A 21,521-nucleotide genomic window follows, 5' to 3' on the forward strand; every position below is an offset into this window, starting at 1 on the left:
CAGACTTTTGAACATAATTATTAATGAGAAATAGTTTTGCTTTGCTGGACATGGACATACCATGCAATCAAGATCATTATTATCATGGGACGAAGTGAAGTTTCTCCACATTTTTTACCTTGTCTTGCAGATGATTTTCCTTCATGACAAAATTCACCACCAGACACTAAAGATTCATTATCAACAGAATTCTGCCCTTAGCATCACTTTGTTCAACTGCATGAAACTTCTGAACCTGGTCTATGCTCTTTAGTATTTGCAATTCTATACATGTCCTTACATCATCATCCATTGGAGTACTTGTGGGTAGATATGGTGCTTGTCGAGTTGTCGTCCTTGTTGCTTACCCTTGGAAAACAACCCTCGCGACATAAGAGGACCATACCATGGAGTCGCACAAGCTCCACTGCCGCAATACAAACCTCCAGCTCGTCCTCCAAGTCAAGGTTGCCGGATCCATGATGTGCTTCTCGAGCTCTATGACCACGACCTGTCAGTCGTTATTGATGCGTTGATCGACGAACTGGTCAGTTAGACACAGGCGTCGAGTGGGCCGACAACATAATGGGGTGGTGGCGTGGCGTCGTTGATAGTGAGACGAGGCAAACCATGGAGTCGCGCTGCGGTCGACGACCGGGCGGCCCTGGCCATGCCCAGGTAGGCGGTGGATAGATGCTGCCTACAGGACGTGGCTTGGCGATGGGGCTAATGGAAGTGGACGGAAGTTGGATTGCGGAGAAGGGACTTGGTGGCGACGCCCTAAACCTAGCTTCCGTCCCTCGTCATCCAGCCATGCATGGCGGTGGGCACAGGAGGGGGCAGCGGGGGCGATCTTTTTGTTCCTGAGATTACTGGATGGGGAATTATCACATCCTTTTTTCTCCTTTTTAACGACGGGATGTGGGGTGGCGATTTTTTTCGATCAACAGAACCTGGGACGAATGAACAATGTATGAACTGCGCTTTAAGGATAGAGATATACATATGTTTTGGTAAATAGTGATTTGATTTGAACGATTTTGGTAAGTAGTGAATTGATTTGAACGAGTTAACGTATGATACTGTTTTGAGAAAGTATAAATTTGATTGAATTAATGCATGTATTAAAATGAACCGGTCAAAGTTGGCCGAGGATGAACGAAAAGTCGTCTAAACACGCTTGCGGGCGTAATATAAGGTTTGTCAATGGGTTAATGGAAGGTGAGACGAGATTATCAACTGAGAGATTAGGAGTAAGAGATGTGTAGTCTGTGAGTGTTGCTAAAAAAGAAAAGCTCTCTATACGTTACCCTCACGGGACGCGACCCCCCATCCTGGCACGCTTCTCGCCCCGTTCCCCAGCCCCGCGCCGCAAACGCGACCTGCCGGTTCATCACTTTCCCCGCCGCCTGCTATCCTAGCGCGGTTCGATCCGCCTCTGGGTAAGCTCCTCCAATTCTTGCTCCCCCAGATTTTCCCGCAATTCTTCTTTTGCGTGCTAGAGATCCTTATTTTGTGTTGGAGCAGTCTAGAAATCTTTCTTTCTCCACTACTTGTCTAGACTGTTTTGTTCTGATGATTTATTCGCCAGAAGTTGGATTGGCGAATGGTGGCGCACCAGGAGGCGGAGGCGACGACAACGACGACGGTGGACCCGATGCGCCTGGCGTCGCGGTGGCGGTCCCCGGCGGAGTGGGTTGCCACCGCAGCGGCACTGGACTCGGAGCCCATGCCATCCGAGCTGAACACCGCCAACAGCTCGGGCCTCTTTGCAGTCGTCTCCGTCGACAAGATGTCCGTCAAGTACCTCGGCGTCAACCACCACGGCCATGACGTCGGAGTCGTGCAGGCCGACTGCCCCGCTCCCATGCACCGAGCCGTCTACTACTTTGAGATGACCGTGAGGAATGCTGGGCTCAAGGGCCAGACCTCCATCGGCTTCACCACCGAGAGCTTCAAGATGCGCCGCCAACCTGGGTGAGCCACCTTTTCTTGGCTCTTGCTGCTATTTTGGTCTCTCTAGCCTGGGTTTAGTGCTCTGCTAGCAATTAGCAATTCCAAACTTGTCTCATTTTGTGAAAATGTACTACTTTGTGGTATTCGTGCTAGCTGCATAACCTGTCTGAGTCTGAGATGACGTGTGATAGCTGAAATTGCACAATCTGGGCGAGGAAGGCCAAATAATACTCCCTCCGTCCAGAAATACTTGTCATCAAAATGAATAAAAGGGGATGTATCTAGATGTATTTTAGTTCTAGATACATCCCTTTTTGTCCATTTTGATGACAAGTATTTTCGGACGGAGGGAGTATGTAGTTTTTAGTAGTTGTATGCGGCTATTTGTTGTAATTCCTATACCGTTCATGCTAAAAAGAGGTTTTGTGAATCTAATGAACTTTCCCATTGTTGTTTGCCCTGGTGGGCATGTCTTTTTCAGGCAGTCTGTTAGTTGTAGCGTTGCTTGCTATGATCTCTATTTCTATGTAATGCTTCATATATTTTATGCGACCTGTCTCCTGTTCATTTGAGCTGACTTGAAATTTGACCTGCTATAACACTTTATTTTAGTGGTTGCTACTTGCTACTCAACGACAATTACCTGCTGATTATTCTTTCTGTTCTTTCTTCATTCCAGTTGGGAATCTCAAAGTTGTGGATACCATGGCGATGATGGCTATCTTTACCGGGGTCCAGGGAAAAGTGAGTCTTTTGGTCCCAAATTCACATCTGGCGACATAATTGGCGCTGGAATTAACTACATAGAACAACTTCTTTTCTTCACGTAAGTGTTGTTGATTACACTGTTTGTTTATTTGATTCGCAGACCATTACTCTTCTACGAGGTTTTGTATTATTACATAACATTACATTTTCAGTTACCATCCTTAATATTTTTTGTTTTCTTCTGAAGATGAATAAATGCATTTTGTTGGTACTTTTTGTCATTTAACTTTAATAAAAAAATGATAGTTTTGGATTTGCACTGCCACCATAACTTTATGAATGGACATATCTTCCTCTTATGCACTCATGTTGAATGCTGTATGCACCATATGCTTATCTCTTATTCTCTGCATTAAGTCCGTCACCTGTTTAATTTATTTAAAATATTGTGCTGTGCTGTGATCTAACTAGTTGTAGCATCTTGCAGAAAAAATGGATCTCTCATTGGAGCCTTTCCAAAAGATATTAAAGGACCACTATATCCTACTATTGCGGTCCATAGCCAGGATGAAGAGTAAGCTGTCTCTTTCTATAGTGATTATTATGTTGGTTTTGTACATGCTAAATAGAAACTAAAATTTGCCCCCAATATTTCAACCTTAGTTGCAAAAACATGCATACTTATTGAAGCGAATTCTCCCTTACATTTATATCAAGCCTTCCCTGTCCTGATTTACTGAATAAATGTTGCTATAGGAATTTATTTTTAATCTCTCATGATTATAATAAAGAGACAAGACCAGTGGACATCTTTTAAACCGTTCCACAGCTTTAGAGCATCTCCAACAGCCGCGCTTCGCGCCACACGCTAAAAACTAGTTTGCCGCGCGCCGTTCGCCTGGTTTTGCGCGGCCGCCAGCGCTGGCTCCAACAGCGGCGCTAAAATGCAGCGCGCGCGCCGCTCCAGCAGCGCGCAAAAAATGCAGCGCGCGCGACTCGCACAAACAACATATACATTTCAAATAGAAGCAAAAATGATCAAACTACAAAAATAAATCAACAATAAATAGTTCAATTTCGTTATTACAACCCAAACAAATAGTTTATCGTTCAGTACAACAAATAGTGCAATAAACACAACAAATAGTTCATAAACAATACAATGTCGAACGCAGAAATCATGCTCTTTGTCGTCCATGCCATGCCCACCACTCCTCAATGAGATCCTTCTGAAGATCATTGTGCGCTGCGGGACGCCGAATGGCATGATAGGAGGCAACAAAACGGGCCACCCTTTCAGCCCTCCGTCGCACTCGCACGGGATGTCCCAAGAGCTCATACTGTGAGTAGTCTAAATCTTGGCCACGCTCATTCTCGATGGTCATGTTGTGCATGATCACACAAGCGTGCATGATGTACCAAAGCATTTTTTGATCCCAAAATCTAGCCGGTCCTCTCACAATAGCAAATTGGGCTTGCAAAATCCCAAAAGCTCTCTCCACATCTTTTCTAGCCGCCGCCTGAGCATTGTGGAAATCAAGTTTTTTCTTACCTTCCGGCTTTTTCAACGGCTTCACGAAGGTTTGCCACTTTGGATAGATGCCATCCGCTAGATAATAGCCATAGTTGTATGTACGACCATTTGCTACAAACCACCGGTGGCAATCTTATTCATCAGTGGTGACCGGTTGACAACATTGATGTCATTCAAAGATCGAGGCATTCCAAAGAATGCATGCCAAATCCAAGTCTCTTGATCGGCCATCGCTTCAAGGATTATAGTGGAACCCTTTTTTTGGCCGTGGAATTGCCCATGCCATGCCTTTGGACAATTCTTCCAACTCCATGCATGCAATCTATTGAGCCAAGCATGCCAGGAAAGCCGCGAGCTTTGTTCATCGCCAATAGCCTTGCGGCGTCTTCAGCATTGGGAGATCTCAAATACTCCTCGCCAAACACTTGCACAATTCCGACTGCGAAGCGCTTGACACACATGATGGCTTGGCTCTCACCCATAGCTAAGTGATCATCAACTAGATCAGCCGGGATACCGCATGCCAACACACGCAAAGCGGCTGTCACCTTCTGAAAGGTGCTATGCCCGAGCTCTCCGGTGGCATTCCTCCTTTGCTGAAAAAACCGGTCATGGCTCGCTAGTTTCTCTGCAATGCGCCTGAACAAGTCGGTGCTCATCCTAAACCGGCGACGAAAATACGACTCCGGGTATGTGGGATTCTCCATGAAATAGTGCCTCATCAATCTGTTATGGGCATCGATCCTATCTCTCCAAATTTTCTGCCGACCCATAACCAAACCACCGTGCTTCGGTTTTTTATTGATATGCATAGCTAGGATCATTGCAAGATCCTCCTCCTCTTCCATATCAAATTCTTCTTCGGAAGAATCATACGACGAACTCATCTACAATGTTCAATACTATGCTATAAAAACTACAATCAAAATGCACCAAATTCATGAAGTTTGAGCAATACATACCTTGTAGGCATTTTGTCGAACACCTTGCGGGCGCCGAGCGGCAGCGAGCGCTCGGGCGCTGTTCGTTGGAGGACGGACGCGCGCGAGGGGCGGCGGGACTACAGGGGGGGCGGAGAAGCCACCGCGGCGCGGGGATAGGCCGATGAAACGCCGGAACGGTCGCCGGGTGGCGCGGGCGGCGGCGGCGGCGCGGCTGGATGGGGGGTGGGAGTTGCGAGCGAGCGCGCGAGAGTCCAGCGCGTGGGAGCGGGTGCAGCAAATAAGCGGCGAGCGATTGAGTTTCGGCCCGCGCACTGAACTACATATGCCGCGTGCGCTGTTTTTGCGCGCCCGCTGGAGCAACTATACCGGTTGCGCGCGCGCTAAAACGGGCAATTTTGCGGCGCGGCGCTAGTTTGGCGCGGCTGTTGGAGATGCCCTTAGTGCACTTTGGTCTCAGCAATTGTTAACTAGGCTCCTTCTATAGAATCATCAGCTTTTGTGTTTCTTCGTTAGTTAAGCCACATTTTATAGGAAGGATTGTAGTAATCAGTAATTACAGGCCAAGTGGACCAATCACAAGAGCTCTGACCAAGAAATTAAATGAAATAACCCCTATGCTTATTTAGCAATGAAAGCATCTGAGTTGGTATTCAAAGTTAGTTAAAATATTTGCTGAACACAGTTTTTTTTTTCTGTATCTTTACTTGACAGACCCACGTAAAGCACAATTCACTCGTTTATTTTGTTTCTTTCATTCATAATAGCTTCAAATTGAAGGTGATTTTCCTTTGTGCTTCCAAATCATATACTTTATTAGTAACACTTGGTAATGACTCTTTGTTTAATGCTTATATATAACTTCTATGCAAAAATTAATTGATTGAATTTTAGATTTTGACATTCTGAATATAACATTAGTAAGTATTTTCTCACGGGGAAAATTTATGATTAGTTTAGGAGCTAATAAGTGCTACTGAATTGGGGACTTAGTAGTTAGTACCAAGAAAAAAGTCTATAATACCATACGAGCTTTGATAGACTGCAAAACCAGGTATTATGCCCCTTGATATTGTAAAACTGCAAATAGTCCCTGAGGTGGTTTTGCCAATGTGACGGATAACATGACGTACAAAAGAAAAATCTTCACCAGGTAAAAGTTATCTCGACCCTCTCCTTATCTGGAGGGCGAGGTTGCCAACCCGTCCCCTGCAACAGTGCAGAGGGGTAGGGTGTCAGTGGAGGACATCCAGCACCATGGCCACAGCAGGAGCAGCCTGTGGTGCTGTCTGTCATCAGGCGCTGTAGTGGCAGGTCCTCAAAGTTTCCAGTGAGAAAGGACACACAGAGAGCGCTATATCAAAGCTGACCTCCTTGGCACGCTACAACCTAAGCTGGAAAAACTGCCTCCACAAAACACATAAGGCTGTTGTTTGCTCCAGTTCTAAAAGATCAGGAGGCTTAATACCTGTTTTGTAGTTCAAGGTTTAAACAGACACACCATTAAAGAGTGGGGAGGGGTAATATATATTCATTTACCATTGGTTATTCTATCGATCCCGTCTTCATCTATTTATCAACCACCTAACAGAAGCTATTCCTTGTGTTTCATTGCTGCATATACCTGCCGTGATTGCTTTTTTTGTCAGATCTGATTATTTGATTTTTTTTTTGCAAACCAGGTTGACAGTAAACTTCGGAAAAGAACAGTTCTGTTTTGATATTGAGGTGAGGCAAGATATTGCTGCTACTTAAAATTGTCCTAATTTTTCTTATCTCATCTGCAATTCCTCTTTCCATGGCCTAACTGTACACCAACAGTATTTGCATCCATGGAACATGTTTCACTGTATTATGATTATCCATCCCAGTTTGCTGGATTTGCTGCATCTTTAGGTGCAACGATTTTTATGTACTCTGAAAGGAATAATAATAATCACATACACTGTTAATAAAAAATTGGTTGATTTTTTTTCTAACATAGTTGATATAGTTGCAAACTAATGATGTGCTTGTGATAGATTTTTTTGTTGAGGAATGTGCTTGTGATAGATAAACACTACACAAATATTCACTTGGTGTATACACTATAGATTTTTTTGTGTTTGATGCAATTCACTCCTGTTTGGCAGGGTTATATTCTTGAGCAGAAAATGACGCAACAATCTATTAGCGACAAACTGTACTTGCAACCTGATATCAGTCATTGGTATGCCTCCATATACTAAATGACAGCCCATTATGTTTAGTGTTGCATCACACGATCTTAGATGTGGATCCAGAATTAAGGTCAACATGGATATGATTTAGCCATTTCACATGCACTAAATGATATGCACTGTTTACTTATTTTGGGTGCTGTTTTGTTGTTCTTGAGGTTTACCATTTGGTACAATCTACTTCGTAGCTTGCCATCTTCCCATCCAACCTTATGTCGAGCTTTGTTTCCACTAAGTTGGTTTAAACATTGTGTTGCATAGATCATTCCTTTCTTAATATTTAAAATCATTTCTAGGCTGACGCGTCTTATGCTTATGTACCATGCACTTATGGCAGGATTGTTCGTTCATATCTCCTACATTACGGCTACCAAGATACATTGAATTCTTTTGATGCGGCAAGTGAAACTGACCCTCCAGCGAATCATCAAACTGGTTATGGGGAACCTCCTGAAATGTATGGTTTTAGCCACAGAAAAATGTTGCGTCAGGTAAGCTGATACATTACATCACATGTAACTGTGTTTCTGTGATAAGTCTTATTTGTTTATATTTTGTCCCCTTAATTAGCAGCTCCAGAGAATCTGATCTCTTGGTTAACCTTTTATGCAATAGTTTTTACATTTGATTGGCCTCTGAAAATGGTATGGTTGCAAGCTTCAGGAGAATATCCTTAAATTATGAAACAATTATTGCCCACTCCTCTCAGCTGTTATTTAGATTGCCTTAGGCTTGTCATTTTCCATATTTTTTCTGTACAGTACTGTTGTATGCGAAGCCCATCACTATTGGCCCATGAGGCCCAGGCTCAGGCCCATTCAGTCAAGTGACTAGCTGACCTAGACAAGGAGAGGCATGATGCTGTCTGCCTCTGAGCACCGCTAGAGCCGTTGCAGCCACCTTGCTACGTCTCCTAGATGCTCCACATGGAATCAGTCGCAGGCGGGGCACTGAAGACGGCGGGAACGGTGGTCTAGTCGTTGGCCGGATGGCTGGTGGCAGGGTCCGGCGAGGAGGCGGCGTTATATCTGGGCATGGCTGTGCGCGCGTGTGCGGGCGTGCGGCGCTGTCGGGCTGCGCGAGAGGGGGCTGCAGGACAGCAGGTGCTCTTGTCGGAGATCAGTCAGCGGCGGCGGCAGGACTGAGCGGGAGCGCGATGGCGTGTCCAGGCGCAGGAAGGAGTAAACTCCTGCGCCTCGTTCCTGCTGGTGCGGAGGTAGCTAGGGGTGCTGCACGAGCTGGAGGCTTGTGCTGCTCTTGTCTCTGCTGGTGCTGTGTGGCTGTGCTTCTGCTGCTGATTGGAAAGGGAAGAGGAGACAGCACTGAGAGAGCTGCTGGTGCTGAAGCTGCTTCTGCTGATTGGTGAGAAGGAGGTGGAAGAAGAGGTGCTGGAGGCGGCGACGAGCTGCTGCTGCTGGTGGTGTGCACTGCTGTGGGCTGAACTGCTGCTGCTGTATTGGAGTGTAGAGTAGGAGCTGGTGGTGCCTGTGTTGCTGCTGCTTCTGCTGGAGGTGTTGCTGCTGTGTGCGGCTGTTCGAGGAGGAGGGCTAGCTGCTGCATGTGGCGCCTGGGAGAAGATGGCAGGTGGTGGGGTTGTGGATATGTTCAACGACTTGGCGGAGGAGACCAGAGTCATGGATTCCGTGTGGCCGGATGGTGGATGTTTGTGTGACGCAGAGGAAGGAGGAAGGCACGTAGGAGATGAAAGCTGGGAGGAGACCATGACCTGAAGAGGACACACATGTGCCAGGCAGGTGTGAGTTGCACGAGGCAGAGGAGGCAACGGCGAATGTCGTTGGTTTGTTGTCAACATGTGCAACAAGTATGTGGCAGCACACGTGTGCTTTGCTGCTTTTCCTCGGCGAAGTGATGCAGGAAGTAGAGGATACGGGTGAGATCGAACAAAAGGATACCCAGGAGGATGCTAGTCTTCCCAGTTTGGCTCATTTTATCTGTACAAATGGAGGCAGCACTGAAAAGGCCACAATAGCTGCTCAGAGAACTGATCCGGAGTGGGTACTAGACTCGGGTGCATCTCAACATGTTGCTGGTGACTTCAGGGAATTTGAGTCATATGATCAAGTCACTCACACTCCCTCACAAAGTAGCACTTTATGCACATCTGACAGGACATTGCAGCCTATTAAGGGTATTAGGACAGTTCAATGTACACCTGCTATTAAGTTATCTTTAGTCCTACATGTGTTAGCTTTCCCGGTCAATCTGCTGTCTCTGAGTACTCTAATGACCAGGTGGACTGTAGGATAACACTTGACAGAGGATGTGTTTGATTCAGGACATGCCGTTTGGAAGGAGGATGGGGATTGGAATAAGGCATAGGGGAGGCATAGGGGACTGTGGTACATGTACCGTGAGGGGCTTGATCGGATGGACAGCTCAGTGATTGCGGCAATTGTGGAAGAAAGAGTCCTTGGTGACGAAACATCATTACAGAATGGGGCATGTATCCTTTGTTGAAATGTACAAGCTATTTCCTGATGTAATGAATGAAGTAGACAAGAACAAGCTGAAATGTGATGTGTGTGAGTTTGCCAACTTTGCTAAACACACAAGGACGTCTTATGTGAGCAAGGGACTTAGAAGTATATCCCCATTCATGTGTATTCACTCGGATATGTGGACAAGTCATGTGGTGTCGGATAGTCTGCAAAGTATTCTGTGACCTTTATTGATTGTCACTCGCCTATGACATGGGTCTATTTGATCCGTCACAAGGACGAAACTTTCCAATGCTTCAGGAGGTTCTATGCCTATGTGAAAAATCACTTCACTGTTCAGGTACAAGTTATAAGAAATGATAATGACACTGAGTATGTGAACAAAGTGTTTGGGACTTTTTGTTAGAGCAAGGGCTTTTGCATCAAACCTCATGTTCGGAAACTCCTCAGAATGGAGTGGCAGAAAGGAGGAATCAACATATTTTGGTTGTTGCTCAATCACTGATGTTTACTACTATGAATGTGCCGAAATTCTTGTTGACTGAAGCTGTGATGACTGCGACATACCTGATCAATCGCACATCATCGAGAGTACTAGGTATGAAATCACCTTCCGAGTTACTCAGGGGAAAAAATGATTTCGTGGTTCCTTCCAAGCTGTTCGGTTGTGTCTTCTTTGTCAGCGATCACATGTCATCCGTGGGCAAATTGGATCCATGGGCCATCAAGTGTATCTTCATTGGACATTCTTCTAGGCAGCGCGGCTACAAGTGTGGGAGTTCTGAACGAAGGACCTTTGCGGGCATGGATGTCACCTTCAGGAATCCAAACCATTTTATGGTGAGAAAACTGATCTTAGTGGATTATCTGAAAGTCTTGACCATACTCAATCTACCTTGATAGGTCAAGAGGGTGGTGGTAGTTGTGGTGGTGCTGATTCAATGCTGCAACAACCAATTGAGGGTGACATTCTGGTACGGTGAAGCGAGTAGCAGCCCCAGTAACTGATAACACCGCCGAGTGGTAGGCTAAGTGAAGAACTGATTGTGATTGATGGGGTGCCGAGTCAGGCAGACGGTGCTCCCACATGGATCGGTTGTGTACCGAGATGGACGGTAGAGCAAGATGAGTAGCTAAATATAGGCGGTGCTCCCACCTGGGTCGGTTGTGTACTGAGGTGGATGACAGAGCAATAGGAGTAGCTAAAGGTGTACATGGAAGCGAGGTGATGGTGTTACAACTACTCAAATTGGTAGTGTGCCGAGGTGGATAGCAGAGCAAGAGGAACAGCTAAAGGTGTATTCACAGAAGCGAGATGATGGTATTGCTATCAGAGTGAGCAACTAGGCCAGTCATTGATGGAGCAACAAGGTAGTTCTGATGCGATGTCCATCTCCTCTGATGGGGATAAGGGTCAGTTGCTACTGAAGGGTCAATTGATAAGCCAATTGCTTTGAGGAAAACTACTCGAGCAACAACAAGAATACCCCAACGACATTGGAAATTATGTTACCTATGAAGCATTATTTCTAGCCTACAAAGCATTTGGTTCTTCTCTTCGGTCTGTGTCAATTTCGACTGACTTGAAGAAGGCAAAGGAGGGCTCAAAATGGCGCATGGCCATGGTGTAGCTAGAGGATCTATGTAAGAACAAGACATGGGTACTACCACCTTGTAATAGGAAATAAGGCAGCCAGCTGCAAGTGGGTATACACTAAGAAGCAGAATGCAAAAGGAAAGATTGAAAGGTACAAAGCAAGGCTTGTGGCGAGGGGGTACAACCAGACCTACAACATTGACTATTATGAGATATTTGCTCCAGTGGCAAAGATAAAGCAAGGTTTGGGACGGATGGTGATGGGTGGAAGTGGGCAGAGCTATATGGTGGAGGCGGGTAGTTTGGAAGCTGTTGTTTCGCTGGGTCTGGAGGGATAGAAATAATTGGTTTGTTGTGCTGGATTGGGTAGGACAGGGGGTACTGGTGGGGTGGAAAGTAGTATGGCGAGTAGGGTGGTTGCAAAGGGGACATGGTAGGCACTAGCGATGGCGGATTGGTGGCGGCGGTGGCTGAAAGTGAGGTGCTACCGGAGACAGCTGATGCTACATGAGAGGATGCGATTGATTCGGTAACAGAGGTAGACAGAGGACCCATGATGCCAACGCTGGCAGCCAGCGGAACACTGGCTGGTGGACGAGTCTCGTAGGCCGCCATTCGAGTTGCTCTTGATGCGGCGCCCATGTTTTGGCGCCAGGAAGCACGATCTCATGCTCGGTGTTGTCCCCAGGGCCAGAAATGGAATCTGATACCAAATTGGAACAACCTTTGGATCTGAGGGTTATTCTGTGGCCTGGAGGTGCATGGGGCCGACGGGTTGTCGACGGTGCCGCCGCAGTAGCAGAAGGTAGCAGGGATTAGAGATAGAGAACATAGATTAGGGAAACTAGACCTTGTTGATTATTGCTTGCCTCTAAGCTTACACGGGTAGGTCCTTTATATAGGACATGGACTAGTATTACTTCGACATTCTTCGGACTCATAGGAATCAGACTCAAATACTACCTTAATAGAATCTGGAGACTACCAAAACAGATGCATCCTTCTAGGACATCGAACTGCCCTTGTCTAGCCACAACCTAACCTGCCCTTGCTGCCTTGCGCCTTCCATAATGAATCCCCACGCAACATTAGGGCACACCAAGGTGACAGTGCTATAGCTTTCTTCGTCCGCCCCATTGCCCAGTGCCATGCCAGACTGGCTACCTACGAGTGTGGGCTCATTGGCCTCATGCACGCCATTTGACATTGGAGATCATATCTATGGGGTTGTGCTTTCTGTGTGCGGACAGACCACTACAGTTTCAACGCTTGTCCACTATCCCTCAACACCACTGGGTCAGCAAGCTCCCTGATTATGATTTTTCCATTGAGTTCCTCCTGGGCAAGCTAAACATTGTGGCTGATGCCTTGTTTCGTCGGGACTCTCGGGAGGAAGACAGGGACTGCTGATGGCATTGTCCAGCCCGTCCTTCACGCTTTTTGACACCTTGCGTGCTTCTAAGGCCATAGACCCAACACTGGTGTAGTTGCAGCAGCAGCATGTTGCGGGGGACCTCGGGCCTCCTTGGGGCTGCACCTATAGCCTTCTCACATATGGTGGATGCATCTACATCCTGCCATCCTCTCCATTATTTTCCACCATACTTGGCTGTGACGCCCCCGCTTCGACCGTACACTAATCATACACGCAAATGTGTACGATCATATGGTGGGACTCACGAGAAGATATCCCAACACAACTCTAAACACAAATTAAAATAATACAAGCTTCATATTACAAGCCAGGGGCCTCGAGGGCTCGAATACAGAAGCTCAAACACAAAAGTCAGCGGAAGCAACAATATCTAAGAACAGACACAAGTTAAACAAGACTGCCTTAAGAAGGCCAGCACAAAAGCAACAACGATCGAAAAGGCAAGGCCTCCTGCCTGGGACCTCCTAACTATTCCTGGTCGTCGGCGGTCTCCACGTAGTAGGCACTCTCAGGGTAGTAATAGTCGTCGGTGGTGGCATCTGGCTCCTGGGCTCCATCATCTGATCGCAACATCCGGAAAGGAGAATGAAGGGGGGAAAAGGGAAGCAAAGCAACCGTGAGTACTCAACCAAACTACTCGCAAGCATCAGATCTATACTAAGTATGCATTGATATCAAAGGAAGGGATGTATCTGTGGACTATACTGCAGAATGCCAGAATAGAGGGGAAGGCCTAGCTTATCGAAGACTAGCATCTTCAAGCATCTTGCAGCATTTAGAAGAGTACAAAATAGCATATTATAATTAACAAGCATGTTGTAGTATTAACGTCCAGATATCCTTCCTCGACTCCCTGCGAGAAAGCAATCCCGGAGCCAACATATCCATCACATGTCTGAAGTATCCATTTCTAGTTGTAATAGATCGGGATACAACTCTGAGCGTCCGTTACCGTGGACACGACTATTCAAATAGATAACTTCCATGCAGGGGTGCACCACATTACCCAACATGCTTGATTACTCTAGTCGGACACACTTTCTTGGGTCATGCCCGGCCTCGGAAGATCAACACGTCGTAGTCCTACCTAGCCTCCATAGAGGTCCCCGCCGGTTTGCATCCTAAGCGCTCCGGGGTCTTGGGCCCATCGCCCTTTGCACTTCGGGTCGTTGCGCGCAGGGCGGGTCCAGGCACCACCTTTGCCTGGATGGCGCCGCCCCAGCCGTGCCGCAATGCTGAACTGGACGTCTGACAGAGCTTTTGGAAGAAACGTACGACGCCGAGTGCCCATATCTGTTCCTGTGTGGTGGTTAGTGCGTATAGGCCAGTGGCCAACTCAGATCAAATACCCAAATCCTTAGTGTGTTGGGAGCTCGCGGAGACGAGCAGAGACTCACGATCATGTGACCCCGTCGCCCCGTCTCGAGGAAATACGACAAGGGCCAGGCCCAACCCTCTCTCTCTAGGGCGGTCTACCTGCCCGGCCGTGCCTCGTAATTATCTGGCGGGTACCCTCCAGGTCGACCTGACAAACCAGAGACTGTCGGGAACCCTCCAGGTCGAGCTGACAAACCAGAGACTGTCGGGAACTCAGGTCCACCTCTACCGGGCTGGTACCGCCTGTCCCTTCAGTCCCGCAGTAACAATACACGGGGGCTACAAGTAAAGGTAACTGTGTGTCCGTGTCATCAAGGGGGAAATCCGAGGAATCACGCTCGATGGATTCCTTCTCGATGTAACCGTCAAGGTGAACTAGGAGGAATCACTCTTGATGGTTCACACTTGAGGGGTTGCACGACAGAGACGTCATCAGGAGTGGTGAAGGAGGAATCACCCTCGATAGACCATGACCGATTAGCTACGTTACAGAGTTATCATCAGGAGTACGTTACGAGGTATCACCCTCGGCACTCGATAGTAGCTCTGCAGAGTCGTACAACTAAGGGGGTGAGGTGATGTGTCGGGCTCTGGTCGTCGATCACGTTGATCGAGTCATCGGTGATGAAGCAGGGGCAACTGGGACAAGGTGAGGGTCACTGATGGATCACTAACCAACCTATACTAAGCAGTTTAGGATAAGCAGATAAGGTACAATGAGCAGTTATGAAAGCAGGCTATGCATCAAAATAGGAGCAATCAAGTATAGTAGCAAAATCTAACGCAAGCATGAGAGAGAATGGAATGGGCGATATTGGAATGATCAAGGGGGGTTTGCTTGCCTAGAAGCTCTGCTGGAAAGGAAGAAGGGTCGTCGATGACGTAATCGATCACAAGAGCATCAGTAGCGGTCTTGGGGTCTACCGGAGAGGAGGGGGAAGAAACAGTAAATAGAAAGCACATAGGTGTAACCCAGTTGTAAAACATGACAACAGGCAGTGCTAGGGGTGTTCTAACGCTGTACTATACGATGCGGACGGAGGGGGAAAACATTCCCAGTGTTAGGCATTTTTTGGTCAGATGAAAGAGAGGGGACGGTTCCATGTTCGCTATGCTAGGGGCATGTGACAGACGAACGGAGTGCGTATTCAGAATTGTCACGTTTTTCTAAGCAACTTTCATATATAAATTATTTTAATCCGAGTTACAGTTTATTTTATATGATTTTTTCAAAGTTTTAATTATTTTCTGAATTTATTAATAATTAAATTAATTTAGAAAACAAATTAATGTGTCAGCATGAGGTTAGGGTGACATCAGCAGTTAACCAGTCAGCTGACTGGTCAAACTGACATGAGGGACCCACCTGTCATAGATAGTGGGTTTAAACAGAGTTAATTTAAACCTAAATTAGTTAATTAGACTAAATGACACACCGGTCAATCTCTAACTATTTAACTAATTAAATTAACTTAGTAAAACTTGTGGAATTAGTATTAAGGGGGTGGGCCGCATTGTCAGTGTCCGTTAGGATTTAATAACCCTGGGCCCACATGTCAGTGGCCTGGGGGTTAGTTGTTTTAGTTAGTAGGTGGGGCCCCGGGGTCGGTGGGTGATTAGTAACTAACCCCCGCGGGTCCACTTGTCAGTGGCCCACGGGGTGCCTCCGGGTGCCGGCGCGCGTGGCTGGCCTCTGGCGACCACCCAGGACGGCGGCGACGGCCGGAACCTCGTTGGAATCGCGTATAAGGCTTGGGGGGGGGGCATGCGGCTGGGCCCGTTCGAATGCCCACGATGTGGCGTGTCGAATCGCGGCCTCGGTTTGGCCCGGGAGGGGCGGTAGCGCGCCGGCGACGAGGGCCGCGACTGCTGGAGGTTGTACTAGGGCGGCTCAACAGCTAGAGACGGTAAGAGAGAAAGGGGGAGGGTACATCCGGCGCGGTGGTTGGAGGCGGCATGAGCGGCTGCGAGCGCGGGAAGGGACCGCGCCGTGTACGGGACGTGGCGAGCGGAGCCAGCGGCTACGGTCATCGGCACGGGCGGTGGCGGGCGACCTAGAGAGGAAACGGGGACGGGAGCCTCACCGTGGGGCACACGATGGCTGGCGGGAGGTTAGTAGCTGCAGCGACGGAGGTTGGCGCCGGGGATTACGGCGTAGGTGTTGCTGCGCAGCTTCACCGGCCGGCCTCGGGCTTGTGCAGGACGAGGGCGACGCCGGGGAGGCCGTAGGACGGCTCGACGAGGCCCAGTGAGGGCGTTGGCCATGACCACGATGAAGCGACGGCGGCGGCAGCGTTCGATGGATCTGGAGGAGGGGGGTGTAGCGAGAGGGGATGGGGGAGAGGCAGGGGGAAGTGAGCGAGTGGGGGAGGGCGGGGGGGGGGGGGGGGCCCGGGGAGCGGGGGCCGCGGGGGGGCCCCCTTATCCCCGGGGGGGGGGGGGGGGGGGGGGGGGGGGGGGGGGGGGGGGGGGGGGGGGGGGGGGGGGGGGGGGGAGCCCGAGGAGCCGCGGGGTGGCTCCCTTATCCCCTCCATGGCGGGGATGGCGAGGCGGTTCGGCAGGGACGGCGAGGGGCGTGCGCCCTCGGTCGGTCGAACAAGAAGAAGACGACCGCGAGGGGGGAAGTGGGCTGGGCTGCTGGGCCTGCCACTGTGGCCTAAGGCCCAGGGCAGTGAGTGGGGTTTTTCCTTTTGTTTTTATTCTTTTCCGTTTCTTCTAATTTCTGTTTTCTTTTAGTTTCATTTTATTTTAATTTTTGTAAAATATATTAGTAGCCCCTAAATTAGTATTATTACTTATGCCACTGCCACAATTAGGCCCGAAAATAAAATAGTTTAATATTTTATAAATTAAATAGCATTTAAATAAATGTTTTAGCCATTGTTTTATTTATTTTTAGGCATTTAGATACTTTATATAAAATATGGGTTTCAACATGATAAATATCCAAGGATTATTTGCCACACCTTGAACATTTTAGTTTGCATGTTTGACAAATTTAATTTTGGATTTGAATTTGAATTCTGCCTTGGACCAAATGAGGATTAGCAACAGTAATGTGATGATATGACACCATTAACAGGGGATTACTGTAGCTTAATTATCGGGGGTGTTATATTGGCTTAGCACATGACACGGGCCATGAGGGGATTCAAAAGACGTTGCACCGCCTATGTCGGGACTTCCATGTGCCAAATGCTTGATGTGTTGTGGATGACTTTGCGCGTGCTTGCCCAATCTGCTAACGTAATAAGTCTGAGCATATGCACTCGGGCAGCCTCCTGCAATCCCTACCAGTCCCCTCTCAGATCTGGGCAGATATTTCTATGATTTTTGTGAAGGGCCTTCCACAGGTGCACGACAAATCAGTCTTTCTTTCAGTGGTGGATCGATTCTCCAAGATGGCACGCTTCATTCCGCTTGGTCACCCCTACTCGGCAGCAACAGTCGTCCATGCTTTCTTCACCGACATCGTACAGCTTCACGGCCTACCAGAGACGATAGTATCTGATCGAGACCCTGTGTTTACAAATTACAAGTCAGTTCTGGTCAGAACTCTTCCGCCTCTCCGGGGTTCAGCTCCACATGAGTTCTGCCTTCCATCCGCAGTCTGACAACCAAACTTAGTTTGTCAATTGTGTAATTGCCATGTATTTGCGATGTATGACCGGCGATCGTCCACGCACTTGGCTCCAGTGGCTACCTTGGGTAGAATTCTGCTACAATACATCCTTTCATACCGCCCTCAAGACCACTCCATTCAAGGTTGTTTTTGGCTGTGATCCTCCAGCTCTAAGGTCCTATTATACTGGGGCAGCCCACATACAAACAGTTCCTTACTCCCAAGATTGAGATGAGTTTATTGCTGATGTCCGGGACCGTCTTCTCCAGGCCCAACAAAGTGACAAGAAATATTACGATGCCAAGCACCGTGAAGTCTCCTTCAATGTTGATTAGTGGGTCTGACTCTGCCTACAGCACCGTCCAGTGGCATCTTGACTGGCTCTAGCTCTGGTAAGTTAGTGGCACGTTACTATGGGTCTGGCTCTGCCTACAGCACCGTCCAGTGGCATCTATGACTGGCTCTAGCTCTGGCAAGTTAGCGGCACGTTACTATGGTCCTTACAAAATCACAGTGAGAGTGGGTTCAGTGGCTTACAACTTGCAGCTGCCCCCCTCCCCTCCCCCTCCCGGTCCCGTCTACACAACGTGTTTCATGTTAGCCAGCTCCTCCCAGTCTAGTCTATCGTCTACACAACGTGTTCATGTCTACCATGGCGAACCACTAGCTGCATCTCCTCCGCTGCCAGCAATACATCATGGAAGGGTCATTCCACCACCTCTTCAAGTCTTCAAAGTCCGGCCGGCCTGAGGTATTCATCAGCTCCTAGTCCGTTGGGAAGGAGCAGCTGCTTCTGAAGCTTCCCAGGAAGACATGGCAGAATTCAAGTGCAGATATCCCACTTTCAAGCTCAAGGACGAGCTGCTTGTCGAAGGGGGGGGGGGGGGGGGGGGGGGGGGGGGGGAGTGATGTCATGTGGGGCAGGCATTACCGCCGCCACCACAGGTCCAGCCGAACCACCTTCAGGAGATAAATCCTCAGATTAGTGTTTTCTTGTTCTTCAAGTCTTGTTAGTTTGGTTGTTTGGATTCTGTGCGGGTCATTCCTTGTGTGTCTCCCTCTTAGTCGCCAGCTGTGCTATAAAGCAAAGGCAGTCACCGTGTAGTAGGGCAAAGAAATAAACAGAGAAAAGGGGAGGTCTACCTCCGGAACCAATCTATCCCCCAGCCATCGCGGCGCCCAAGCTTAAGCTCCCTCGCCCTGGCCCTCCTACCACCCACAACTACCCCCTCCGTAACCTAGGTCGTGACATATCAAGATAGAGTATGTAGATTCAGGGCAACAAATTGCAGATTGCTTGACTAAAGGACTGGGAACCAGAGAATGTAGCTTAGCGTGTGACAAGATGGGAATGATATATATCTATCATCCCTCTTGAGGGGGAGTGTTGTATGGAAACCCTTTTTTAGTTTCTGGTGTGGTTCCTGCCTTCTAAAAACACTTTATTTGATTTTATGAAGCTCATCATGAATGGGGATATCGATTCTGCATTCAAAAGGCTTGAAGAGTGGTATCCACAGGTCTTAAAGGTATACTGTACTGTCATTTTCCACACTTTGCTATTGTGGTTGCTCAATTTTTTTCGTGCTGCGACCAAAATTATATATGTGCACTGACCAATGAATTATTGTGGATATATGGTTTGTTCCTTCGCACGCTATTTTCAGTTTTCCATAATCAGTATCCTGGAAAAGGTTTCCACTCTAAAAAAGAAATAATTTTTATCGCAGGACGAAATATCAGTTATTTGCTTCTTGCTTCATTCTCAGAGATTCATTGAATACATCAGGGTAACTATCTGAATATTCTGAATTCAGTCGTGGTTAGGTTTGCACGCAAACATTTTGTACCGGGCGTATGAGCAATTAATACTCCCTCTGTAAACTAATATAAGAGCATTTAGATCACTACTTTAGTGTTCTAAATGCTCTTATATTAATTTACAGAGGGAGTATTTATTATATATTTGTTTCAAAGTTGATTGTAAGTTTTTCTCATGCACTAGGCTGAGCAACTGGAGGGTGCTGTAAAATATGCCCGTGCTAACCTGGCCAACTTTTTGGCACACAAAGCTTTTGAGGGGTTGCTGAAGGTAAGTAATTCCATGGACTTTTGCCTCCTTGGCAATAGCACGTTGCTTTGAATCTTCAACTGTGTTGAGCTATATATTTTGTATTGTTGATTTAAGGAGTGAGTATTTTTCTGTTGCAGGAGAGTGTGGCCCTGCTTGCGTATGAGAAGCCTTCAGAATCTTGCATTGGATATTTGCTGGAGTCCCCACAGCGTGAATTTGTAGCGGACGCGGTGAATGCTGCCATCCTGTCGACGAACCCCAAAATGAAGGATCCAGAGAGCTGCCTTTACTCGTGTCTGGAGAAGTTACTGAGGCAGCTCACGGTATGCAGCTCCGAGCTACGTGCGTTCAACAGCGATCAAGGGGATGTCTTCTTACTTCATAAGGAGATATACGAAAGATCCAGGCGTCCCTAAGGCACGTCGAGCATACATACGAGCAGTCAACTCGGAAAATAAGATCCTGATTCTTCTTGGAAAGAAAGAAACATCACCTGGAATTGTGGACCATGCCATGAGGAAACACACACATATTCTCTCCTGAGTGAGGCCTCAAGGTGAATGGAAATTTCACAGCTTGAGCATAGGACTTTCCAGGAGCTCCTTCCCTGTAATCAGTGAATTTAGATTCACGTGTGATCTCAACCCCTTTGGTGTTTTCATAAACTTGTTGGCTATGTGCAGTTGCACATTGTGAACTTTAAGATAAAGAGCTTGAACAGTACTGTAAATGGAATCAGAATACCATTCTTGTTGACGTGCTATGCCATCAGGTATGTTCGTTCCAGAGATGTAACTGTGCTCTCCTTTTCATTGTCGTAGCATTTGGGTCAATAGCGTATGAGCAGCGGGAAGGATAAAAGCAACGCCAGTTTTTTTTCTTGACAATCAAGGTATCTCTTTGTTTATTACTCCCTCCGTCTCAAAGTTCTTGTCGTTGATTTATTATCTAGATATGGATTAAAACATGATTTGATATATCCGTATTTAGACAAATCTAAGACAAGAATTTTGGGACGGAGGGAGTAGAAGATAAGGTTACATCATTGACTAAAAGAGATACAATTGAGGGAGGAGGGCATCTATCCATGTGCTAGAATTATTATACCTAGCAAGCTTGGCAAGTTCATGGGCAATCGTATTTGCCTCTCGGTTCTCATGTTTGAAGAAAACTTTCACAAACTCCTAGACATGAAGTAGCAATTATTGAAGATCGCTGCTTCATTACCTAGCATGCATGTCACTCTTCACTCATCAAACTAAGCATCAATGTTAACCTTGACAAAGTCTCTGGGAGGAGGGTTCCAAGTCACTTCCCTCACCCTTTGTTTGTAAAGCAACACTAGTTTTTGTTGTTGAGGTAAACAAAAATAATTCTTGATTTGAACGCATGATTCAAGAGATAAACATTTAAAAATCAAATCTATGAGAAAACGCAAAACTCTGAAGTTGTGACAAGTGCCGGACATACAATATGTTGCTTGTCACAACTAAAGAAGATGAGAGTGACCTTAGTAAGTGGTACCCATTTAACTAGTGATTTCGATAATATATAGCAATCAAAGTGACATTTGGATACCCCTTAGAGCATCTCCAACGGCTCACAAGAAACTCCCCTAAC

General features: G+C 47.3%; 1 protein-coding gene across 3 annotated transcripts; it reads left to right on the top strand.

The window, feature by feature from the left end:
- The first annotated feature begins 1,262 nt into the window (after window positions 1–1,262).
- On the top strand, window positions 1,263–20,691 carry LOC125513483 (ran-binding protein M homolog). 3 transcript variants are annotated; one of them, XM_048678608.1, is made up of 11 exons: window positions 1,263–1,421; window positions 1,571–1,956; window positions 2,615–2,761; window positions 3,131–3,217; window positions 6,801–6,846; window positions 7,251–7,327; window positions 7,675–7,828; window positions 19,288–19,356; window positions 19,558–19,617; window positions 19,833–19,919; window positions 20,039–20,691. In XM_048678608.1, the coding sequence occupies exons 2-11, from the start codon at window positions 1,586–1,588 to the stop codon at window positions 20,315–20,317; spliced, it is 1,377 nt and encodes a 458-aa protein (XP_048534565.1). In that variant the 5' UTR covers window positions 1,263–1,421; window positions 1,571–1,585; the 3' UTR covers window positions 20,318–20,691. The 3 variants fall into 3 exon arrangements, with proteins under 3 accessions (XP_048534565.1, XP_048534566.1, XP_048534567.1); XM_048678609.1 differs by having other exon boundaries at window positions 1,267–1,421; window positions 1,574–1,956; XM_048678610.1 differs by having other exon boundaries at window positions 1,279–1,421; window positions 1,601–1,956.
- Window positions 20,692–21,521: the final 830 nt, after the last annotated feature.

Source organism: Triticum urartu, chromosome 6 (assembly GCF_003073215.2).
Source record: "Triticum urartu cultivar G1812 chromosome 6, Tu2.1, whole genome shotgun sequence".
Classification (NCBI taxonomy): Eukaryota; Viridiplantae; Streptophyta; class Magnoliopsida; order Poales; family Poaceae; genus Triticum; species Triticum urartu.